Source organism: Artemia franciscana, chromosome 4 (genome assembly GCF_032884065.1).
Source record: "Artemia franciscana chromosome 4, ASM3288406v1, whole genome shotgun sequence".
NCBI classification, from domain to species: domain Eukaryota; kingdom Metazoa; phylum Arthropoda; class Branchiopoda; order Anostraca; family Artemiidae; genus Artemia; species Artemia franciscana.
This window is the reverse complement of record NC_088866.1, coordinates 5,679,573-5,703,493: the sequence shown is the minus strand read 5'-3', so window position 1 is coordinate 5,703,493 and position 23,921 is coordinate 5,679,573. Positions and strand designations below refer to the sequence as shown.

The following is a 23,921-nucleotide window of genomic DNA, read 5'->3' as shown; positions in this document are numbered from 1 at the left end:
CCATAGCCGTGACCATAAAATCATTACAACTCTCTAGTTTCTACCACAGGTTCCCTTTTGGACTCGTAAATCTTATCTTTCTCCATAGCCGTGACCATAAAATCATTACAACTCTCTAGTTTCTGCCACAGGTTCCCTTTTGGACTCGTAAATCTTATCTTTCTCCATAGCCGTGACCATAAAATCATTACAACTCTCTAGTTTCTGCCACAGGTTCCCTTTTGGACTCGTAAATCTTATCTTTCTCCATAGCCGTGACCATAAAATCATTACAACTCTCTAGTTTCTACCACAGGTTCCCTTTTGGACTCGTAAATCTTATCTTTCTCCATAGCCGTGACCATAAAATCATTACAACTCTCTAGTTTCTGCCACAGGTTCCCTTTTGGACTCGTAAATCTTATCTTTCTCCATAGCCGTGACCATAAAATCATTACAACTCTCTAGTTTCTACCACAGGTTCCCTTTTGGACTCGTAAATCTTATCTTTCTCCATAGCCGTGACCATAAAATCATTACAACTCTCTAGTTTCTGCCACAGGTTCCCTTTTGGACTCGTAAATCTTATCTTTCTCCATAGCCGTGACCATAAAATCATTACAACTCTCTATTTTCTGACATAGGTTCCCTTTTGGACTCGTAAATCTTATCTTTCTCCATAGCCGTGACCATAAAATCATTACAACTCTCTAGTTTCTGCCACAGGTTCCCTTTTGGACTCGTAAATCTTATCTTTCTCCATAGCCGTGACCATAAAATCATTACAACTCTCTAGTTTCTACCACAGGTTCCCTTTTGGACTCGTAAATCTTATCTTTCTCCATAGCCGTGACCATAAAATCATTACAACTCTCTAGTTTCTGCCACAGGTTCCCTTTTGGACTCGTAAATCTTATCTTTCTCCATAGCTGTGACCATAAAATCATTACAACTCTCTAGTTTCTGCCACAGGTTCCCTTTTGGACTCGTAAATCTTATCTTTCTCCATAGCCGTGACCATAAAATCATTACAACTCTCTAGTTTCTGCCACAGGTTCCATTTTGGACTCGTAAATCATATCTTTCAGAAAGCTCAGTAATCCTTTAGTTTCTGCCACAAGTTACCCTATGGACTCATGGAAATCATTGTCTATTGTAACCATGGGTTAATCTATATGAGTCTAATGAACATACCTATGGCCATAAAATGGTCACAGCTATCTAATTTCTGTCAAGGGTTTCCCTTGACAGAATTTCTACTAAATTTCTACTAAATTTCAAACTTTTGGTTTTCTGTTTTAAGGTTTTCAAATTGCTTTAATCCATTGTCAAAATATATAGAAACATCTGTACAATCACCAGTTTCTTACATTTTAATCAATTTAATAATAATTTCTTTTTTGACGTTAATTGACACTTTGACAAATTTTCTTTGAACAGCAAGTATTCTAAACTTCAACAATTTCTACTAAACTTCAAACTTTTGGTTTTCTGTTTTAAGGTTTACGAATTGCTTTAATCCATTGCCCAAATATATTGAAATATTTGTGCAATCACCAGTTTTTTACATTTTAAGCAATTTAATAAAACTTAAAAAGAGCCTCAATTTTTTAGCTCGTGTAACGGTAATAACGTTAATAATGTGTAACGATAAAGATAGTGCAACGGATAGACGGACGGACACTACATTTATATATATATATATATATATATATATATATATATATATATATATATATATATATATATATATATATATATATATATATATATATATATATATATATATATATATCCAATTCAGAAATATCCTCTGAATTGGATTTCCACTGTCTTGGAAAAATGTCTCTATTGTCCCCAAGTTGTGTTTGTTTAACATAAATATAAAATGAGTTATAGTAAATGAAATAAACATAAATAAATTATATTTAAAAAACTATAATTAAAATATCTATTAAAGTAAATTAAATTGGAATAAATATAAAAATAAATAACATAATAAAAATATAAAACAATTACAAATAAAAAAAAAATATATTAAAAACATAATAAATGTTTTTGTACCTGGTTATTTTTTAGCATGGCTCCTGATTTATCAATTGTTGAATATCCTCCTTTATAGCGACATATGTGTAAGAATTGATCCTGATCACCAACGGATACACCCCAACTGCCAACAAGTTCAATTTGCAGGTCAGGACAGTTTTTTATCAAATTCGCTTTTTTCTCCCTAAAAATTGACGCTTGACAATAGTCTTGTGTAAAATTGTACTAATAAATCAGTCTGCACAAAATATAAAACAGACGTTGATTTCATAATTTAATTTGTGGTAGCTTAGTCCTGCTGGTCTAGTTCGTTGGTTTCATTTTCTGGTGTAGTTATGGCGCCGTTTTTGCGCTACAATTATGATCTAAATCTCCTTGTTTGTTTACCACATTCTTTTTTCATATATTTTGTAATAGATGTTTATTCTTTAAGTAATAGGTTACAAAATACTTCTTATTTTTGTACCACTACCTTAAGAGACTATGTTTATTTTATGATCATTGGGTTAAGAATCAATTAAATTGGTATTCTAATTTTAAAGATACAGAAAAATGAAAAAAATGGAAAACACCAAGTGGCTTACACGTTTTGAATAGGATTAACAGAAATTTAAATAAATAAAAATAAAATAAATGGCAAATCCAATCAATAATCAACTGTTGTGACAACAATATATCACTAATATAAACCCACAACACCTATATATATTAATATAACAACAATTTAACAATAGTTTAACACCATAACACCAATCAGCACACCAAGCAGACACATGGCTCAGAGAGTGCATTTTAATATCCTCCTTGAAAAAGTTCACATTTAAAATAACAGTGAATTCGTTAAAAGAGTATGTGATTTTAACGAGGTTCTTGAGGCTGATAACCAGTTGCCCATGGTGCAGGTTACTGATGATCTACCTTCTATATTACTAAGATATGGACACTACAGGTCCCTAAAACGGGATTTGTTTACAAGATGGAATATGACATATAGTATAATGCAAAGTATTATTCAATACAAAGGCCCATCGACAAGTGTTTCGTGAAGAATTGGGAAACCTAGCCTTGTTCTAGATGACGAGGAATATAAACTGATGCATGACCTTTGCTCTCTACTGTTGAATTTTTTAACTACAGTCAGGGCTATTGAGGAAGAATTCTTTTGCTACCCAAAATGTTGCTCTCTACTCTGTCGGGGTTTCATAAAAGATCACCCTGAGGAGCAATCAAAAGATAGTAGCTGCATTTTGTTTCTAAGAAAAAGATGAGAAACAAGTTTGACTTTCGCTTCCCAATGGATGATCTCATGGTGACAACTGCACTTTTTGACTATGAAACAATCCAGATAAATGAAAGTGACGAACCGTCTTGATGGTTCACTGACAAGAAGGGGACTCTTGTTCAAAATGGTTAAAACTCTAGTGCTGGAGACTGATATAAGGTACTTTATCACATACCTTGTGAACCGAATTTGTCCAATTACCACTCCAGGTCCCTCCACTTCAACTTGTGGTGAGCATTTTACTGCAGTAGAAATCCATTTGTACAGAGAGGAGAGGGCCCTCAAAAAACGCGTGAACAGGAGTCTTTAACTTCTTGTGCTGTCAGTGGACCAGCAACTCAAATCAGTTGTGTGAATATGAGTTTTCTCAGAATAGCAGCAACTCTAAATCTTCTCATGATTAAACATAATAAAAACGATGCTGCTCCACCAGATAATGTGTCAGAGCGATTATGCGGAGCAGGATGAAAATGATAAAGTGATTCGGCGTCAAGTAGATTTATATCTGGGCTTGGTAGCTCATGTTAGGAGATCAAAAGATCTTGTCCTAGTTGATGCAGTAAATGCAACCGTTGCCTTCTGGAAAAGATATTCTACTCAGCTGCCATGGGCTGCAGCTTTGGCAAGAAAAGTTCTATTGTTGCCAGCAACAAGTGCCACAGCAAAAAGGGTTTTCAGTAGTGCAGGACTAATTGTTACAGCAGAGTTCGGTGTTGGCTCTATTCTAAGTAAACAAACTTACTTTTATACATGATAACTAAAAGCTTGTCAAAACCATAAAGGAAAGTGCTAGAGTTTATTTCTCGCTAAGTGTATTTAATTTTTAATTTTGGCTCCGTAAACTGCCTTAGAATTGATAAAATAGGCATATTAAAACTTAATTCAAATTAAAGTCTGAAATTTAAAGTCAGAATTAAAAATTTAAGAATATATAACGCTTTTTTTATAAGTATTGCCTCTTTTTATATAAAAGGTTTTCTTTACAAGAGGCTGCTTATTTTCCTTCTAACATTTTGTAGTAACAAACTATTCTTAAAGTACGACATCCTAAGTTTTCTGAGAATCAGCTATGTTAAAAAAAAAATGAAAAAACCAAATATTAAATCCTATGCGCTGAAGTAAAATTTCGATCGTTTGATTGCTTACCCGCCATGTTCAATACGTCCACAACCTCAGCACCTTAACTGCTGAGATAGGAAGGAGAACAAATAAGCTCCCTCACTCTCAAAGGATTTGGTTGAAATGCTTAATTTTAAAACTTTAATTATGCTGCTCTTAAGTGAGAAGATTCAGTCTTGAAGCAATGAGAAATAATGCCGTATGTACAGTAGAGAGTGAGGGGTTGAGGGGTAGGATGGTAAAAGAAGTGGAATGGAGGTTGCAAGACCATGAAATTCAGACATGAAGTAAGATATAAACATTATATTTCATTCAGGTTTCATGAATTAGCCATTGATTTATGGTTCAGGTGAATTTGTTTAACTGGAGTTTTAGATCTTAACTTAAATAAAATTTTAAATTACCTATTTTGCCGGATTAATTCAATTATCAGGCAGCTTAAGGTCTCGTTGTCGACTATTTGGATTAGAAGAACGTTTTAACGTTTTTGAGACGTTAAGATTGATATATTTCCTTATTTTGTCCGAGGTTTGGTCATGGCAGTGAAGCTAAAAATTTTGGAGCAAATTCTGATAAAAACTGATGCCAATTTAGTTTTCAAAACCTTCTAAAAGTAACAAAAAATTCTAAAAAACAGAACAAACACCGATCAATTGATGGCACATGGCCAATTCTGCGGCGAAAAAATTCTAAAAATAGAAGAAACACCGATAAATTGATGGCACACCACCATTGGCTTGTTTATTGCGTGCTAGAAATTTATGACAATAAGATAGAACTTGGACTTTTATCACTTCTTGATCCACCTTTTTTACGTTCTTTCAAATATAAATCTACAAAAGCACTTTGATATTATCAAGAGCTTTGAGTTAAGCCATTAAACATCGCTATGACATTAGGTTAGCCTACTAGCTCTGCTAGTCAGCAAACGATTTATGACAGTTATTAAGGGGATTGGGAGTATGCAGGACGGACGATTGTAAACCTCATCTTTGGGGTTTTTGATCAGGGGGATTATGATGGCACTCTTTTCTGCTTCCCAACTTTTCCAATCCAGGACTGAGACACTAAGTGTCACCTCTGGGTGCCATACACCACTGTATGACGGCCTTATCACTTTGACTTTATAAAAAGTGATAAAATATAAAATTCGCTTTTAAATGAGCCCTTAAACAGATCTCTATGACATTCATGTGCCCCCACCCAACCTTTCTATTCCGTAGATGGCACACAAATATTCGTTTTCGGTCCTATATGGCACTTCCAAAAGACATTTTGCAATAAAAATTATAGGATACTGATAGGCTTACAAGTCATGCAATAAAATAAACTGTTGTTGTAGTAATCTAAAAAGCACATAGAAGCAAAATGTATAGGATACTAATAGGCTTACACTACATACAGTAAAATAAACTGTTGTTGTAGTAATCTATTCAATGATTCGCTGTGTTATGGTATGTTCACCTTTGCCTTTAAGAGACAATTAATACCTTTGTTAAAGAGTTGTGGATCTATAATATTACATATTGTTGTGTTCATCCTGTAGGCTAATGCTTCTGTTAGTTCATAAAACATAGTTCAACAGGTTCCCTAAGGATCCTCTTGCTATGCCCAGTAGCCAATGATTTTTATACTACAAGAGATTTGGGTTCATATTTTGATTGTATATATAGCTTACTTTGTTGCTATAAAGCTTTTAATGTAAAAGAACGTAAAAAAAACTATCACTGACTCATGCAAATCCTTCCATAGTGTTTCCCATAAAGTATTCTGTAATTTTTTTTTCTTTTACATGACTATAATTCGCTTAAATTTTAGTATTAATAATTTGCTTAAATAAGCTATTTAAATTCAAAGATCCCAACAAGCAATGATCTTTTCTCAAAATTTATATTTGGCAATCATTTTTGCCAAATTTAAGATTTTTGTGTATAAACTGTGTGTATAAACTAAGTGTATACTCTTAAAAGATTCAAGATTAGTTTAGTAAAAATCGCTATTGTACTTACGACTAGTGCCGCATCGAATTTACGCTGCCTTTTACAATGTAACAAAAACTAACTATGATTTACCACACTACTAACAGAATGAACGAACGAATTACTGAAACGACAGGTCTTGCAGTGCACTGGTTCAAGATTGTTCTTGTGGCGTGTGTTTCCTTTGACTGGAGCGTCGGGGGCTAGTAGGGAACCGTGTTTATCAGTCAAAAGCCCGGATTGTCTAAACTTACACATCGATGGGTGCCTGCGTTCTTTAAGGGTTGGGATGTATTGAGCTGCAAGGGTAGATTTGTAGGTGACATACTTGATTACTAAGAAAATTTTCAAGGCCCTTTTTTGCACTCTTTGAGTGTCATTGTTGAGGTAGTCAATATGTTGCACTTGTGGTTCCCAAACAGGACATGTGTTTTCAAGCAGATTGCGTACATAACACGTGTAGAGTTGAAACTCATGATCTCTTCCTATATTTATAAAATTCTGAAAAACTAAACCTGTTCAGGTTTTAACTCAAACTCAAAAACTAGCAATTTTTTCAGGGCAATGTGTGAAAAATTCAGGGCAATGTATTGAATTGACACAATGCGGTGAAGGAGTTGAAACTCATGATCTCTTCCTATATTTATAAAATTCTGAAAAACTATTGCCCTACTGAAAACTCAAAAACTACGCAACATAACACGACTAGGAGCAAAAAATCCTTAAACAGCCTGCAGTAAACGAAAGACTAAATCATATAGCTCTTAATATTATTTTAGTAACCATGAAATCAAAAAATGTTACATTGTTAATTCGTAAAAAACCTCACGCAAGCTTGGTATTCAGAAAAGCAGTAGTTTTTCTTTAAGAATTTTAAAAATCACTTCATTTGAAACAGTTTTTCAGATACATGTCTCATAAATTCTGAAGCAGTATTTTTCTTTTAATTCTAAGCATCAATTTCACTCTTTGCTTACGTCAAAACTTTGTTTTATTAATTTGACTAAAAATTAAAATAGGAAATTAAGACATGGAATATGAGGTGAATTATGACTTACATATTACCTAGCATGAGATCTCAATGAGAATGAGATGAAGATAATGAGAATGATAACTTAGAGTTACATAAAATGAGGATAAATAACAGTTCGAACAGGGATAAATCCTTTTATTAGACAGTGAAAAAAATTTACTGGATATTTCAATCTCATGTACAGTGATCATAATCAGCAGAAATAAGAAATCATATTGTCAGTTAAATTAAAATGAGTTCACAGTGCAAATTCACGTATTCCCATAACTCGTTGGGATAACCCTTAGATGAGGGAATATGAAATATGTATAATGTACACAATGATCATGCAATATTCCTCATGGAATCTCTGGCCAAAAACTCTCTTTTGATACCAATTAAATTGGAAATTTCGCTGTTAATACAGTCTCAATGAGTTAAACTTCCCTTCTTATACAATAATTATTCTTTTTTTGATATTTCAACTGAAAACTTGACAATACAGCTAAGGGGCTTACCAACGTTACTGTCTATATAAACAAGTCCTATAAACATAATATGCACAAGCCCAATAAGTACAAGTCCTATAAACGTGATGGAAAGAACCGAGCGAATCCACTCTCTTTGGGGAGTTGGGGGGGTGCGGATTTTCAGTGCTTTGGCGAGTTCAGTACTTCTAAGCATGCTAGGACAATGAAAGTTGGTAGGCGTGTCAGGGACCTGCACAAATTGACTTGATAACAGTCATTTCCCCGATTCGACCATCTGGGGGACGGGGGGGGGGGCTGGAAGGATAGGAAATCGTGAAAATTGAGGTATCTTTATCATACAAATAGGTAATCGGATCTTAATGAAACTTGATATATAGAAAGATCTTTTGTCTCAGATGCTCCATTTTCAATTCGAATTGGATCTGGGGACATAGGAGGGTGGAGGGGGAAAACAGAAATCTTGGAAGCCAGAAATCTTGGAAAACGCTTAGAGTGAAGAGGTCGGGATGAAACTTGATGGGATTAATAAGCACAAGTTCTAGATATGTGATTGACATAACTGGACCGGATCCACTCTCTTTGGGAAAGTTGGGGGGATTTCCAGTGTTTTGGCGAGTTCGGTGCTTCTGGACGTGCTAGGACAATGAAAATTGGTAGACGTGTCAGGGACCTGCACAAATTGACTGGATAACAGTTGTTTCTCCAATTCGACCAGCTGGGGGGCTGGAGGGAGAGGAAAAATTGATAAAAATGAGGTATTTTTAACTTGCAAATGGGTGATCAGATCTTATCGAAATTTGATATTTAGAAGGACCTCGTGTCTCACAGCTCTTATTTTAAATCCCGACTGTATCCGGTTTGGGGGAGTTGCAGGGGGAAACAGATAATCTTGGAAAATGCTTAGAGTGGAGAAATTGGCATGAAACTTGGTGGGAAGAATAAGCAGAAGTCCTAGATAAGTGATTGACATGACCAGACTGAATATGCTCTCTTTGGGGGAGTTGGAGGTAGGTTAATTCCAAAAAATTAGAAAAATTGTGGTATTTTTGACTTACGAACAAGTTACGAGATCTTAATGAAATTTTACATTTAGAAGGAACTCATGTCTCAGACCTCTTATATTAAATCCCGACCAGATCTGGTGACATTGGGGAGTTGGAGGGGAAAACTGAAAATCTTGGAAAAAACTTAGAGTGGAGAGATCGGGATGAAACTTGGAGGGGAGAATAAGAATATCTTGTAGATACATGATTGACATAACCGGACTGGATCCGCTCTCTTTGGGGGAGTTAGGAGGTATCCAGTGCTTTGGCGAGTTTGGTGCTTCTGGATGTGTTAGGATGATGAAAATTGGTAGGCATGTTAGGGACCTGCACAAATTGACTTGATAACAATAGTTTTTCCCAATTTAACCACCTGGGGGGCCGAAGTGAAAGGAAAAATTAGAAAAATTGAGGGATTTTTAACTTACGAATGGTTGATCAGATCATAGTGAATTTTGATATTTAGAAGGACCTCATGTCTCAGAGCTCTTACTTTATATCCGAACCGGAATTAAACTTCTGATTTTCCTTTTAAATCAATCTATTGATTCTTAGAATTTTGCTAGAGCTCATGCTATATGAGCTCTTGGCTCTTCCAACCTTGTCACAAGTGCTGTATGAACTCTTGGCTCTTGTTTTAATTGACTTTTAATGACGTAAGCGCTCATAATAATACAAAAATCCAATCACAATTGACAGTTATTTTTTCTATATACCTGGACAGCTGAGCAAAATAACTGCTTTTTGCATCCTTAGGTTGAGATCTATGGCCAGTGGCATCAAAAGGAAGGGAGATTTTCTTCCCCCTAGACTTCGAAAAATACCTTTTTAGTGTGTTAATTTTCATTGAAAAATGCATTTTTTGCATATTAATTGAAAAGACCAAGAGAATATTAAACTGAACACCCCTCAGACTCCAGATTATGAAAACACCTCTCCACTATAAGTTTTGTTAATTGCCCACAATCCAAGACAATTATTTTTCTCCAGCATAAGTGAATTTATTACTGGATACCAGATATCTCAAATCATAAAGGCCTTTCTTTTCCTCATCATTAGAAGTCTAAGAACAATGATGAGTTTATCATCAAAGTTCTCTCATTGTTGTTCTATTTGGCAGAAAAAATGTCATTCTTTGCACTTTTTGCTAACATCAGTGAGCTGTAGAAGGTCTTTGAACAATGATGAACTAAAGAACAGTAATCTGTACAGAAAGATGTAAGATCTTAGTGCTAAAGAACAGGCTTATAGAAGTTTTAAATTATTTGGCGAAAAAAAAAACAAAACAAATGAGGTATAATTCAATATTCAGATTTACAGTATCATTACCTTACCTTAAATTACCTTAAGTCGTATGTGCTAGTGGTGATAGATTCAAGAATTGAAAATATCATACAAAAAACTTACATATTTTTCAAGTAGCCCTCTGTTTTATCAGGCTTTACATTGTGTGTTTGAATTTCATAGATCACTTCTTTATCAGCTAAAAGTCTAGAATGAGATTCCTTGGTGGGCTCAATCTTTCGAACTAAGAGCTTGCTGAGCCATCCTTCACTAGATTCTAAGCAAGATGACCCAGAATGAAATGCTCGCCTAAAAATAAATAGATGCATGCTAGAAAGATGAAATATAACATAAGTAACTATAAGATAAAACTATAAGACCTTAGCTAGGATAAGAAAATGATCAAAAATGGGGTTTTTAAAGGTCAAATGAAAATACTGAAGTAGCTATAATTATAAGATTAGAGGTATCATCTAAAACCATGACCTGATGGGCAAACCTTCACACCCTTCACAAGCCAAATTTAACAGTACATTTTTATTCAGGGGTAAGCATACTGAACCAATGATTGTAAGAAAGCAGATTTATGGCAAAGGCAACTTTGCTGTTTTTACTCTACTTCTTTTAAGTAGCAAAAAGGGATAGCACCGCAATGCACTAAAGTTTTACACAATCTTAATACTGGGATCTCTTTATGTTTATGATAATTTCTACTTAGTTTAAGTTTTAAAACATGCCCTTTACCTTAACATGAAACAAACTTTTTTTTTTCTTATTCATAGCCACAGCATTGCAAAGAAGTCTACATTTCACGTATGGCTTCCCATACTTCAAGCAATGATGGTAAAGTCCAGTGACCCTCCCCCAAGGTACACTGCTCCCAGAAAAACTAACATTACTTGTTATAATTGCAGCATGCTGTTCCAAGATTATACATGCTGAAGTCAACTAATTGACTAGTAAATGACTTCAGCCTTTGAAATGGGGTAGAAGAGCCAAAAAAACATAATGAAACTGAAACAGAAATAACAATCACAACAATGGGAGTATAGACAGCTAAAGTCATAAAGAGCTTCCTAACCTAATAATATTCATAGGAAGAAATCAAACACCAAAAACATTAACAAAGCATTCTAGTAAAATGTTGTATTAAGCATAACCTGTCCAACTTGTTTTTGAACCTAAAGCTCTTTGATAGTACTGTTTTGCTGATACAATTGGGCTTTTAATTTGAGTCAAGTGGCAATCTTGGTGGGGATGGGATGAATTTTTAGGTAAATTTTGATAAAAAGATTTTATTTTGTTAAAGATGCACACAAAAGAACCACAGCAAAAACAAAAGCAAAAATTTTAGCAAGACCTCCTCTTTTTTCATTAGCCCTCTCTTCTCTATATTTTTCATCAGTTTTCATCAATAAAATATATGAAAACAATTTGACAATATATGCATAAGATGTTTGGATCAATCAACCAGCTGGCTAGTCCAAACTGATATATCTATACAGGAACTTAGGTCAGTCAACTCATTGGCTAAAATCAAGGCATTTTATGAGAATTATGAAGTTAGTTAATTAGTTTGATATTAAAAGTCAACCAGTCAACTGGTTGTGTAAAATTACTGTGTTATATAAACAGATATTATAAAAACTGGCTAAATGGTAAGTAACAAAAACTCTTGCATATATTATCTGATATGCCCTATTAGTTAATTAGCTGGCCAATTATTTGCTTCGTGGTTTCTTCTTCCTTTCATGCTTTGTTCTTGCCAATCAAGCCATCTAAGCTCTATAATACTCACTTGTTTTCCATTTATATAGTTTTTCAAAAATTTTAGTTTTTCACAATTTCACTTCTCTAAATCATGGTGGAGTAGTGAGATAAAGCAAAGGCAGTATATACAGCCAGGGTATAAAGACAACATATCTGTCATATCTTGGGAATAACTGGGGGATTTAGTTAAAATTTTCAGGGAGGGCAAGGAGGATTCAAGTATCATGTCTAGGGAGAGGCATAAGATTGACAAAACAATTTGGTTGCCTAAATACTGGTTAACCCAAAACAAGACCAATAATTTTCCTTGAATGCCCTAAATTTACATCACTAGCCTTAAGCATACAAGAAACTTTAAATAATTGTTTTACTGGAAAAAATGTTCCAAACTTATTGTACAATCAGCCAAGACTTGTAATACTTATGTCCCCCCGAGTTGCTTGACTTTGAATGAGTTAGATCATTCTAGACTTAAACTAATAGATATAGGACACTCAAAAAATGAATATATATTTTGTCTCTCTAGTAAGTTTGAAAATCACACCCAAGAGTTTCTGGCCAGATGGACCCCTATGCAGAAAAAGAGCTTGAAGCATTTTTTGCTGCATTGGTTTGTGATTCCCAAAAAATCTACCAGCCTTAGAACTATCTACCTTAGTTCTTCTGCACTAGGAATGGCACATGGACAGATAAAAGATAGACTTATCTATTAAGAAATGAACTAACATCATTTTTATATAATCCTAATGAGGGGATTAATGCCAGATTTGCATTTTACCCAATTGAACTATCTGTCTTGGCCTTTTCTAGAATTAGCCATGACTTGATGACCACAACTAATTGATTTTGATTCAAAATCAATGGATTATGCCCTACTTGTTGGATCTCCCAGTATCTGGAATGCCTAGTTGGCAGGAGACTCGAATCCAGTCAGGCTCCTTTGTAGAATGTTTTTGGACCCACCCCCAAAAGATAGACCCAAATTGTGTTTGTCTCTGATAGGTTTTAACTCAAAGGCATGCAAACAGCACTAGCAGAACCTCAACAAAAACAAAAAAATTCCATCATTGGTTATTTCTATGTGTAATACTTGAAACCAGGCCAGCAAATTTTAATTTTTCAAATTGGCTCAGACTTACAGGACATGCAAACAAAGACAAAATGGAGTCAACAAAGGCCAAAGCTATGGAGAAAGGTTGTAGTGTTTGTTCATGATAACATAAATAGGCCAAATGTGTTTTGTCTCCAATGGGTTAGCAAGTTATTGGGCCATTCATGCATAAGGGGAGAGCCAAATTGAAAAAAGAAAGTGGATTACATCAATTTCAAAACCCAAAATGGGTCAAACATTGCTTTCCTCCAACAGGTGTGAAAATTTTAGGGTAATTAGCTTAGACAAAGAGGACCTTAATGAGAGCAATACCTTTTAAATTAAATGTAGTTATATCAATTTTTAGCACACACAATTTGGTATTTTTTGTCTTTTTTGATGACAATAAAAAGAAAACTCTTTAATAAATGACCTTGATATACATTCAGTGAAAGAAACAAAAAGTTACACCAAAAACAAAATAAGAAGATGCTTTTGGTTGAATGGTAAACTAAGATATATTTATATTCCAGTGGCTCAACAGAGTAGGGGGTTAAAAGGGCTTTACCTATAGAGAACTAAAAATTATGTATATTTTTAATTTTATGAATAATAATGCCACTCCCCATCAACCAAAAATTCCATAGTAAATTATGACTAAAAATATTTTGTAAAAAAACTACTCTTGATTGAAATATTGACTTAATTGTGGAATTCCCCCCAAAATTCATACTAAAATCCAACATATAAATTCTAAACCAGAAAAACTGACTTTAAAAAAAAGATTTGCCTAATGTTTACAAATAATAAAACTGTCATAATTAGAAACAAACACGGACTGATTCGAAAAATGGTTATTGGTCAAGGAAAAGTGTGAAAAAAAAAGGTCAACCTCGAACAAATGCTATAAAAATGATTCTTTCACTACCCAACCCAAAAATATGTGCTGATTCCGAATCCAAAATTTTTACCACTCTAGCCCTTTCACAAATTTAAGTTTTTTTTAGGTTGAATTTGAGGTTTGACACAAAAAAATGTTGATTGAGTAAATACCAGCAAATGTAATTAGATATGTCATTTCTATGCTCTTCTTTTGCTAAATGAAACTAAATGTTTAAAGTCAAAAGAAAAGTTTGAGGCTTAAAGCTTTGAACAACAAATTGTTGTTCACATTTGTTGTTCACAGTATGAAAAATATTTGTCAAACTTACAGGTACTCTCAACAATGAGAGCTTTTGATGATTATTATTTGTATTAATGTTTCACATCAAAAAACTTTAAACATTTTTTTTTAATTGTAGTTTTACTGATTTGATGCTAGATGCTAGATTTTTCCATCATCTGAGGAACTGCCACTTGGCCTTATGCAATGTTAGTATTTTTAAGCATTTGAATTGGTTGATCACAACAACCTAATTAATTTATCACTGAGTAAGTTTGAAGTAGACCCTCTCTTAAAAATTTCATATATTATATGAAATTTATTCATATTTTCTCATATTTTTTATATGAAATTTTTTAAGAGAAGGCCTACTTCAAATTTATTCAGTGATAAATTAATTAGGGTGTTGTAATCAACCAATTCAAATGCTTAAAAATATTAACATTGCATAAGGCCAAGTGGCAGTTCCTCAGAGATGGAAAAATCTAGCATCTAGCATCAAATCAGTAAAACTACAAATAAAAAAAAAATGTTTAAATTTTTTTCATGTGAAACATTAATACAAATAATAATCATCAAAATCTCTCATTGTTGAGAGTACCTGTAAGTTTGACAACTATTTTTCATCAGAGAACTGTTGAATTTTGACACCAATTGTTTCTCATTTGTTTTACATGTTCAGTGAAGTTTTGACAGAGTCACCCATATTTTGAGATGGCCTGTTACTGTCTGTCAAAAATTTCAACAAGGTTATTACAAGATAATCTCAAAAGAAATGAATCTCATAATAAAAGCCAATATCTACAGTTGAATTTGTCTAAAGGAGCATTTTTAGTTAGTCTGGTATTCCACTACATCAGACAAGAATTTTGACACTTGGAACATACTTTTGTCAATATAACATTTTAACTTGATTTTATGAAGAAAAAATCATTGTGGCTACATTTTAGAGAAGATCAGATGAATCTTGATGCATTGATGTTGATCCCAACTTTTTTGCAAAATTGTGAGCTCATTTTGTGCTGAAAACAGGAAACTGATTGACTTGAATATTATTTTCTTATCTGGGTTTATCAGATATAGTGTCAACATTTTGCATTGTCAAAATATAATGACAGCATCAAGATATGACCCACTTCCTCTCAGTCTTAATGGTCCATCAAAGATTTCTGAAAGTATTGTCAACATTTGGCCATTTCAAAGTTAATCTACTATTTCAATCTACTGTAAAAAATTTTAATTTTGACTTTCCTTTGTCTGGAGAGTCCAGAATTCTATAAATATGCATGTGCTACTTAAGATTATTGGAAGTTTGTGACACCAAGGAGTGTAACATGTTTCATTAGCATTTTGGATAGGATAGGAATTCCATGCTAACTAGGGAGTGGTTCAGAGAAAACATTTTTTATTTTACAGCTTGGAATCTATTTGAAAGAAAATATGCATAAAATTTCCTAAGAGAGGGTGTACTTCAAATTTATTCAGTGATAATTGAATTAGGGTATTGTGATCAACCAGTTCAAATGCTTAAAAATACTAACATTGCATAAGGCCAAGTGGCAGTTCCTCAGATGATGGAAAAATCTAGTATCTAACATCAAATCAGTAAAACTACAATTTAAAAAAAAAACAATGTTTTTTTTTTCATTTGAAATTTTTATTTTGAGTGGGATACAGTCTAAGAAAATGTAGGTGGATTTCAAGAATTGTAAGAAGTTTATTGTCATTATATTTGACTTAGTGGAATTTACTTTCATGTGTAAAATTCTTAACTTTGTCAGAAACATGGGTAGGATTTTGATGGGGTCATTTTTGATAGTTCTATTATATACTTCAAGTATCAGCAGGTCATCTACATATTAACACCTTTGAGGGAATACTGCCAATTTCTTTAATCTATACTATATATATGAGTGGTCCTAATAAGGTTTCTTGAGGAATCCTATGCTAATTAGGGAGAGGTTTAGAGTTTTTTTTTGTATTTTAAAGCTTGGAATCAATTTGAAAGGATACATATTTAAAACTTACTAAGAGAGTGTCTACTTCACATTTATTCTGTGATAAATGAATTAGGGGGTTGTGATCAACCAAGTTCAATGCTAAAAAATATGAACATAGTATGAGGTCAAGCAGCAGTTCCTCAGATGATAGAAAAACCTACCATCAAATCAGTGATTTAAAAGACTTTTTAATGTTTTTTTTTATGTGAAATACTTTTTCAAATAATATTCATCAAAATCTCTTGTTGTTGAGAAAGTACCTTTAAATTTGGCAACTCTGTCTTTGTTAGAGGACCCTTGAAATTCAATACCAATTGTTTCTCATCTGTTATATATTCAGAGAAGTTTCAACAGAGTGCTGCTTTGCAGCATAGTTTCCAGTTAGACAGCTTGTGACAAAACTAAACATTTACCTTCTTTTCTTATACAGGTGTATTGGATACAGTGTCCACATTTTATAATGTCAAAATATAACAATGGCTTTAAGAGATAGTGTTCTATAAACTAATAACAATCTGTTTCTGCTGATGCTTGAATTATATAGATTTATCTCAGTTTTGGCAAGATTTTGGAAGAAATTAGATTTCAGCTGGGGGTGGGGAGGGCAAAGTAGGGCTGGGGAGGACCAAGGTTTGGGAGGGGCAGTTACCACTCTACCATAAAGCAAATAACACCCCTATCTGTAAAGGGCTTAAAATTGAATTTGCAATAGAAACATATGTCATTTTTGGATTCAGTATGAAATTCTAATCATAGAGGTAATTTTGCTTCTTGGCTATCTGAATAATCTGTTAATCAAGATGTTTACCAAATTTCCACCAGTAGTGAGTAATGAGTGGAAAATGCATAAAAAGACATTAAATGATGAGTTCTATCTTCTCAGCTAAAACACATGAATAAAAAATGAATTAGGCCTACCCTATTCTATTTGTTTAATATGTTTCCATTAGAAGTGGACAACCCCTGTACATTTACAGATAATTTACAGTCTGAATTAGGTTATCCTAAGATGTTTCAAGGATTCTAGTCTTGTAGTATCTTTATATTACGTTGTATGGAAGTTTCATGTTATGTTTTTGTAGGTAGCCTGGGTCAATAAACCTATTCAATAGACGACATTACATGGTGTCAGAAGTGGGATCTGAATAACAATGGACGTCCTTCAGCCATCAATAAACTGGGAGGTCAACTCCCTTTCAGAGGAATGGGACTGCTTCGAAGAACACGCTAAGCTGATGTTTACAGGGCCACTTTCAGGCAAAACAGAAAAGTACAGTGTGCCTACCTACTCATCTGGGCTGGAGCAAAAGATCGGGAAATATTCAACACCTTCAACGTCGCGCCTGAAGAGCTGCATAAAATCGAACCTTACCTCACTAAATTCAAAGCATATGCTTCACCTCAGAAGAACACAGTTTTAGCACAATACCTGTTCCAGAAGCAAGACCAAAACAACACAGAGACTGTGGAAAAATACATCACAGATCTAAGGACATTAGTGAAACCATGCTCCTACTCAGACCCAGATGAAATGGTTTGGGACCAAATTGTATGTGGAATCCAAAACCAAAATGTGCGTGAAAAGCTCTTGGCTGAAGGCAATGAACTCACACTGGATAAAGCAACCTTTATGTGCAGAAGCCACGAAGCAACCCAGGCTCAACTCAAGACATTCAACAGAACAAGGCCAGCCCCCATCAAACAAGAGATCGACGCTATATCCTGCTACCAAAACCGGAACAGTGGTAGAAACAAACAAACAGAAGCAAGCAGCTCCAAGAGTAAAGCATGCTACTTCTGTGGCGGAACATGCTCCCCCTCACACATCTGTCCTGCAAAGGGGAAAACCTGCTACATATGCAAAAAGACCAACCCCTTTGCCAGGGTCTGTTGAAGTAAGATGGTCAGTGCAGTTGATGAAGATGCCGCAGAAACAAACCCTGGCAACAAAACTGTTTTCCTTTACTCCATCAAGCAAAGTAAGAACAAAGACAAAGCAGTTATTCCACTGACTATCAACAACCAGTTCCCCATACAATTTAAGATTGATACAGGAGCCCAGGTGAATATCATCCCAAAGAAGTATTTTGACCTCACCATGCCAAAGCCCACCATGAAACCCACCAGTAAGCACCTCACAAGCTATTGTGGAGCACGGATCCCAGTAACAGGAGTCTGTGAACTATCCTGTAGGTACAAAGACAACAGGAGCAGCACGCAGCAGTTCTACATAGTCAAGACCTCATCCTCCCCAATCATTGGCTACCATTCTAGCCTCAACCTGGACCTGATCAAGCTAGTCCTAAACATAGATGTAGCAACTTCCCAAGTACCACACCTGAAGGAAAAGTACAAAGAAGTATTCAGAGGAATTGGAAAGCTGGATGGAGAATGCAACATACACCTAAAGGATAATGCTATGCCAACCCTCTACCCAGCCCAACGAGTCCCCGCCGCTATGCAGGATAAGCTCAAGACAGAGCTCAGTTGCCTAGAAAGCCTAGGTATCATAGAAAAAGTAGTGACCCCAACCAAATGGGTTAACTCAATGGTAATGGTAGAAAAGAAGGACGGCCCCATAAGACAGTGCATAGATCCAGTTGATCTAAATAAGTCCATCAAGCGACTGCACTACCCAATTCCCACTCTGGATGATGTCACCTTGAAGCTACATGGAGCCAAAGTATTCACCAAACTTGATGCCCAATCTGGTTACTGGTCCATTCTGCTGTCTGACAACTCTTCTTATCTCATGACATTCAGCACAATCTATGGGAGATACCATTTCAAGCAAATGCCCTTTGGAATCATCTCAGCCCAAGATGAATTTCAGCAGCAAATGGAAGACGCTTTCGAAGGCCTAGAAGGATTTGAAATCATCATTGACAACATGATCGTGTATGGTGACACCCAAGAAGAACACAACAAATGCCTAGCAGCAATATTGGAACGCACCCTTGAACTCCAAACACTTCTTGGGATGATCAATTACTTAGCCAAGTACATACCAAGTCTCTCAACAAAGAACAAAAAACTCCATGACCTGACTAAAGCAGACCTGTTCATCTGGGAAGAGGAACACACACAGATCCTAGAAGACTTGAAGAGCTCCATAGTATCCAACACCCCATTCTTCAACCACAAGAGTAACAACATGGAACTCATAGTTGACGCCTCTAGACACAGACTTGGTGCACACCTGGTCTCAGAGGGGAAAGTCACAGCATATGCATCAAGATCACTCAGCAAAACAGAGCAGAAATATTCCCAGCTAGAAAAAAAGCTGTATGCCATCGTATTTGGCTGCAAACATTTCCACCATTATCTCTATGGCCAGCATGTCAAAGTTCCTACTGACCACTGCCCACTCAAAATGGTGGTGGCAAACCCTATCCACAAGGTCCAACCCCAAGTACAGAGATTAATGCTCCAGCTCCAGCCTTATGACCTTAGCCTGAAGTTCTGACTGGGCTCAGAAATTCCTGTAGCCTATGCTCTATCCTTCCTACACCTGGGCAATGCAGATCCAACACTGGAAGAAAGTCTAGATGTCTATGTACATCAAGTTGTACAAAACCTACCTGCCAGTGACCAGAAGCTTGAAGAGATCCGGGTGGAAACAACAAAGGATTCAGAACTGACCACCCTAATCAAAACAGTCCAAGCGGGGTGGCTGAGTGCAAGAAAAGACTGCCCAACCAACATCCTAGCATACTGGAACTTGCAGCATGAACTCTCCTTTGAAAAAGGCATCCTACTCAAAGGAGAAAGGCTGTTCATCCCCAAGAATATGCAGGCAGCTACACTACAGCAGTTACATGCAGCCCAGCTCAGAATTGAGACAACAAAACAACAAGCCAGAATGCTGGTATATTGGCCAGGACTCAATGCAGACATCAAGCAGTACATAGCGAAGTGCTAAACATGTGCCAACAACATGCCATGTAATTCAAAGGAACTGATGATTAACCACAACATTGAGATTGTGCCATGGCAAAAGGTTGCAACCAATCTCTTTGAATGGAAAAGCGCCAGTTTCTTGGTAACTGTCAACTACCACAGCCGTTTTTTCGAAATCAACAAGGTTCCAACAACCTCATCCAGTGCAGTCATCACAAAACTCAAGGCCCATTTCGCCCAACATGGCATACCGTCTCAGCTAATGTCAGACAACAGACCTCAGTTCACATTGAGAGAATTCACCAATTTTGCCAAGATGTGGGGAATCTCACTAACCACATCCAGCCCAGGATACCCAAAATCCAATGGACTGATTGAGAAGGTGGTACAAATCTCAAAAAACATCATGACAAAAGCAACAGAAAACAGAGAAGACCCCTTCCTGGGTATACTAGAGTATAGGAATACACCAGTCAATGGGTTCGTGTCACCAGCCCAGCTCCTAAAGTTGCGTCAGCTAAGATCCATCCTGCCGTGCACCTCACGACACCTCAAGAAGAAAGTCATTCCAACCACACAGTTCACTCAACAAAGAACTGAAATGCAGAAACGCCAAAAGCTGTATCATGACAAATCAGCTAGATCACTGAAACAACTCACCCTTGGAGACACAGTTTACATACAGAAGACACCCAACAGACCATGGAGTCAGGCTGTTGTGCTATCCCATGCAGGACAGCCACAATCCTGCCAGGTGCATACCAACAAAGGTTCCGTGCTAAGGAGAAACCATAAACATCTCACAGCCTGTCCACATCAAAGCCAGCAAGGTTTGAGCCAAGTCAGTGAGACAAGTGATGAAGCAGCACCACCAACAACAGAAACGGCTATTGAGTATACATTTCCTAAATTTTGAAGAAAAAAAAACATTGATATGGCTCAGAATTCTACTCAAATAACAGGAAATGCATTTTCAGAACTAATGGCAGAGAAAAAGAAACTAGTAACTGAAAATTAAGGTAAAATGTTGGAAGGAAATATCAAAAGATTACTTACTGATAAGTATAGACCTGTCATGTAGACAAATTTCAGGGCTCTCTAGAGGGAGAAGGAGTGGAGTTGGGTATATTAAAATACCTTCCCAGGACATACTTTAGCCTGTAGACCCATCCCTGAAAGTTTCATTTTCCTAACCTAAACCCATTCCAAGATAGCAAGAAGTCAATTAACTAGAATTTTACCACCAGTAATACTGTTTGCTATAAATTAACAGTGAAAATGTAATTCCTGTTATTTGAGTAGAATTTTCAGCCATATCAATGTTTTTTTTTTTCAAAATTTAGGAAATGTATTTGCATATCTTTAAAACCTTATAAAATAGAATTGAGCGAATTTATGAAGCTGAAAACAATTTTGTTGTGCTTCAATTAAGCAGAAGATCTATTTTGTAAGGTTTCACTTTTATAACATAAATATTTTTAAAGGTCATCAAAGGTCAGGGCCCTCTAGGGAAAGGAGTGGAGGTAGTTGCTTCGAAATATTTTCCTGGGGCATACTTTAGTCTGTAGATTCATCCCTGAAAGTTTCATTTTCCTAACCTAAACCCTTTCTGAGATAGCAAGAAGTCAATTAACTAGAATTTTACCATATTTTATTATATGGAAAACTATTCTAAACTACATTTCTTTCATTGTGATTGCTCTTTACCTTTCAACACCAGAGAATAGTTGGAAAACTCGGCAAAATTTTCCATGATCCATTTTAAATTTATAACAAATTTTCCTTTATAATCGTTTTCTTGACTAAGTATAGCAGCATGCATCCAGATCAAACAATTCAGCTGTGTCGAAATACAGCAGAAATGAAAACTGCCAGAAAAGCTAATAGGCCTCAGACCCAGACAAAAATTAGCCTAAACGATACACATGTCTTTTTATTTATTTATTTATTAATACCAAATACGGTAAGCTTTCAAGCTTGTCGAGCACTGAACATAATAAAAAGAAATTATGACAATACTGACAAAATAATACACACATACAAATCAATGAAATTAACAACTACAACAAACACTGACAAATAATACTTTAAATGATTTACTGTGAAAATTTATTTCTGCTAGTTTTGTTTTGAATGTGTTTATGTCATCTGTTAGAAATGTTTCAGGTGGAAGGTCATTCTATGGCTTCCACACCCTGCTGTAAAATGAATGTTGACCTATTTTTCTTTTTGAAAGTGAGGGGTAAAATTTATGTGGGTGATAACGGGTCCTATTAGTGTAATTAAATGTGAAGAACTGTATGTAATTATATTATTAATATCTATCTGCTTTATTATTACAATATTAAAGAAAGGGTTGAGCATTTGAAGGTCTTAAGGACATGTATGATGACGTTCGGGCATGCTAAAAGCCTGAAAAACCTCACATCATTTTCTCTCCAATAACAAAAAACGTTTTTTTATTGGACAGTTTGTCCAATAAATTGGGCCAATTACTATTGGTCCAATATACTATAATTTCACTGGGTGAAATTATAGTGTAATATTGGGGGGAAGCGTACTTGATTAAAACCTTAATTAATTAAAAGCTAGGTAAATCAAATTAACTTCCACAGAAAAATGTATTAAAAAATTAGAAAACGAAATGAAAACTGAAAAGAAACAAAAGTAAGATATTGTTGTAATAATTTCTTTGTAATAATAACCCAAAAAGTTAACTTGACGAAAGATTGAATTTAAACCGGAGAAGGAAAAAGAAGGAAGGGAATTGAAAAAATTCACAACGGAAAAAACGAAATGTATGTGAATTAATTTAAATTAGAAAAAGAAGAAAAGCAATGAGTAAACACTTAATTCTGTCAGGTTTAAAGAGATCGAATACAATGTGCACCAATTTGCACAAATTTCTAGCCCAAAGTGAATACAAGTCCCCTACATGCCTTACCACTGGAACCAAATTGGTTTAACCTTCAAATACACCGGAAACAAATAATAGGTACACAAACTAGCAAAAGTGACAAACCCCTCATTGCCGAAGATGATTATGAGCTAACAGCTGTTTCTCGCCCAAAATGAACCGATTCTTACTTGTAAGTCCTTTTCCCGTAATAGGTATCAAGTTCACCGGGATCAAATAAATGGGTACGCCAACTAGCATAGTTACACACCCCTCATCGCTGAAGTTGACTGTAGCCTAAAAGCAGATTATTACTTACAAGTTCCCTACATGTCTTACCACTGGAACCAAACTGGTTTTACTATCAAATACACTGGAAACAAATAATAGATGCACCAACTAGCAAAAGTTGCTAACTCCTCATTGCCGAAAGTGATTATTACCTAACAGCCGACTGGTGCTTACAAGTCCTCTATATGTCTCACAATTTGTATCGGCCTAGATTTCGTTTCAGTGGTGTACCTTACTACTGAAGTTGTCAACCCCCTGAAACTTTCAAACTGGTATACCTCATGAAGGAATTTTTGTACCAAAAAATGGATGTCACACACTGGGATCAGATCATCAAGAGCTATCGATCGCCATCGAAAAAAAATTATATCTGTCTTAGTTCAAAAGTTGATTTTTTTTCCGTAAGCCAAACTTTCTAACGTCACCATTTAGAAAAGAGCAAAGGATAAGCTCCAATTTCTTTAGCAATGAAAGAACTTTTAAAGTTTATTAAGCACATCTAATACCATTTCTCTACCGCAATCCCAAGTCCAAAAAACCGAATGATAAACTCAGCTGAAATCATGAACAGAAATGG

The 23,921-nt window shown here is 35.3% G+C and overlaps 1 protein-coding gene across 1 annotated transcript; it reads right to left on the bottom strand.

The window, feature by feature from the left end:
• Positions 1 to 2,001: 2,001 nt before the first annotated feature.
• On the bottom strand, positions 2,002 to 21,994 carry LOC136025903 (protein NipSnap-like). The gene is made up of 3 exons (XM_065701962.1): positions 21,865 to 21,994; positions 10,359 to 10,544; positions 2,002 to 2,209 (listed from the first exon to the last, which is right to left on the bottom strand). Exons 1-3 carry the CDS (start codon positions 21,915 to 21,917, stop codon positions 2,017 to 2,019), a joined length of 432 nt encoding a protein of 143 aa, XP_065558034.1. The 5' UTR covers positions 21,918 to 21,994; the 3' UTR covers positions 2,002 to 2,016.
• Positions 21,995 to 23,921: the final 1,927 nt, after the last annotated feature.